Source organism: Nothobranchius furzeri, chromosome 12 (genome assembly GCF_043380555.1).
Source record: "Nothobranchius furzeri strain GRZ-AD chromosome 12, NfurGRZ-RIMD1, whole genome shotgun sequence".
Taxonomy (NCBI): domain Eukaryota; kingdom Metazoa; phylum Chordata; class Actinopteri; order Cyprinodontiformes; family Nothobranchiidae; genus Nothobranchius; species Nothobranchius furzeri.
Window position 1 is genome coordinate 1,298,875 of NC_091752.1, and position 2,529 is coordinate 1,301,403.

Consider the following 2,529-nt stretch of genomic DNA (forward strand, 5'->3'; position numbering starts at 1 on the left):
TTGATAGATGCTTACTCTGTGGCCCGGCAGCTGCTGGGTCCTTCCAGGTTGGCCCACAACAAAATGAACATCCGCCATCAGCTCATTGTTGAACATCACAGAGTTTCTGGAAAGGAGGGAAAGATTGGGAAAATTTACAATCATGCAAAGTACGGACCCTGAAATGAAAGTTTCTCTGTATTTAAACCCACGCAGCACCTAAAACAAATGGTTCCTTTTGCTTTTTCTCTCTTTTGTTCCACAAAAACAGACAAATAGGACAATAAGCTGAGTGGAACCCCCACCGTGAAAGGATGGGACCAACAATAAAGCTGTGTTCATACATTATTGAGTGATGGAACCAGTCACAGGGGTGGGTAAACAGCTTCATGATGTTCTGGAGAGACAACAAAGCTGGGTCAGAGAGCCCACATGTAGTTCTGGACAGCTGGGGCCCTTTTGACTGACTGGCCAAGGTAAATATTGGGCTTTTAGTGCGGATCATCCTTGGCCTTATTGTGCAAATCAAACACACTTGTCTGCTGTCCTCATCAGAGGAGTGAAAAGGGTGTGAACAGAGAGGGAGCGCCCACCCCAACTCTAACCCCAACGTCTGTAAGACGAATCTGAAGGATGCGTACCTTTCTCGTATCGTTGAGTAGAGTCCCTGCCAGTTACAGTTCTGTACGGTGTTGTTGTTGTTCAGGTTTTGCTGCTGGTACTGTTGCACCGTGGTGGTGGTGGTGGATGATGCTGGCTTCTTGGTGGGGAAAATCTCCGCTGACATCTTCTTCTTCTTCTTGCTCCTAAGAGCGATGATCTCGTAACAGACTGGGGGCAGCTTGGAGCTGCCGCTGGTGTTCCCTTTCTTGGCGCTTTTGCTTGACTTGCTTTTCACCGACTCAGGAAGCATTAAAAAGAAAGTCAGACATTTCATGTTCCGTCCCTTGGCATCAACCATGAGTGTGTTCAACTGCCGAGCAGTGGGAGCGCGTGCAGAGAAGACATCCGCCAGGAGCAGGCAGGTGTGCTGGGGGGACAGCGGATGTTTAGCTCGGGGAACTACCGGAACATGTCCTGGTTTTAGTCGGTCGGCTCAAACTGGTGATCCCGCAGCAGAGTTGTTGTTTGAAGTTTGATCTGGTGATGTAGACGCTCTCGGGACTCCCATCCCTGCTTATCCAGAGGGATAAGCTCAGCGCCTCAAAACACTTCTTTTCTCCTCTTTTGCGTTGGATGCTGAGATTTCCTGACAGCTCCAGATTTAGTATAGCTGCAGTGGTCCTCAGGCAGCTCTGTTCACTCAGGTCCTGTCGTTGAGCACTTCTACCCCCCTCTGTGTTTCCCTTCCCCTCACTGCCTGTCCTCACTTACCAGTCCTCCTCTGTCCTTCCCTCCATTCAGCACAGAGTCTCTTTTCTCCTGCTCTCCTCCGTGGAGCAGAGTCCTCGGCAGGATGCTGGCGCTGAGATGCTGCGATGCTCCGCTCAGCCTCTCATTCTGCTGACTACAGAGGTTGAATGGAAGAGCGCAGAGAAGACGGAGAGCCCCCGCCTCCCCCTCTCAGCACAGTTTAGAGCTCTCTCAGGAGCTCGGCCAATGACAGCACACAGCATTCTTGATTGGCTAATTCAGCCTATAGTGCAACACATTGAATATGTAAGAGGACGCGTCTCTATTAAAGAGACAGCCGAGCTCACAGGAACGATGGATTAATCCACAGCTTTGCTTTAAATGAAGCCACAGCATAAAGCAGTTAATCTGGTTTTATTCTGAAGGGAAAAGTAAACAACGTTCTCTTTTTGAGGATCAACCTGTGCACCTCACAGGATCACACAGGTTTATCTACAAACTGTTAATTATGCAGCTCGTTAACTGCGTCACTTGTTGGACTTTAGCTGGAAAACAAGCCAAGCCAACTTTATTTGTGCAGCACCTTACAACAGTATGAAACCGACCGAAGTGCTTCACAGACATTAAAAACATAAAAATGCATAAAAGCGAAAGCTTAAGAACTAACACTAAAAAGACTCTCATGCCGAGTTAAAAGCCAGATCATAAAAATAGGTTTTCAAAAGAGATTTAAAACCAGGCAGTGAAGAGGCCGACCTGATGCTCACAGACAGCACGCTCCAGAGCCGAGGGGCCGCGGCAGCGACAGCCCGGTCAACTCTGAGCTTACGTCTGACATGACTGAGGGAAGTTTCCTGACCCAAGACATGCAGAAATCACACTAGGAGACGTAGGTAAGAAAAGAATAATGTTTTATTTTGAAGGAACTAAAGATGCACCGCCAGACGTGGCGGTGATGTTGAGCACAGCTCCGGGGCTGGGTCTGTTGAGACAAACACTGTCAGGGTTTGGGCAGACGGGAACAGAATTAGGAGGACTCAGTTAGTAGTGGATCTTACTGCGGGGGAGAAATCCAGAGCTTGGGAGGGTAGCCAGGACTGGGGTGAGCAGCGTCAGTGATAATCCGAAATCCAAGGGAGGTGAGCGGTGGGAGAGCGGGTCGGTTCGGGTGAGGAGGGAGATCAGGCTCGGAGATGA

At 49.3% G+C, this 2,529-nt stretch overlaps 1 protein-coding gene across 1 annotated transcript in view; it reads right to left on the minus strand.

Annotated features, from left to right (window-relative positions):
* The window catches only part of btbd3b (BTB (POZ) domain containing 3b), a 5,729-nt gene extending 4,641 nt beyond the window's left edge, over positions 1-1,088 (minus strand). The window contains exons 1-2 of the mRNA XM_015943996.3: positions 621-1,088; positions 16-106 (exon numbers count right to left, since the gene is read on the minus strand). Of these exons, the coding sequence (XP_015799482.3) occupies positions 16-106; positions 621-940 (411 nt within the window). The 5' untranslated portion in view covers positions 941-1,088. The remainder of the gene's footprint in view (positions 1-15; positions 107-620) is intronic.
* Positions 1,089-2,529: the final 1,441 nt, after the last annotated feature.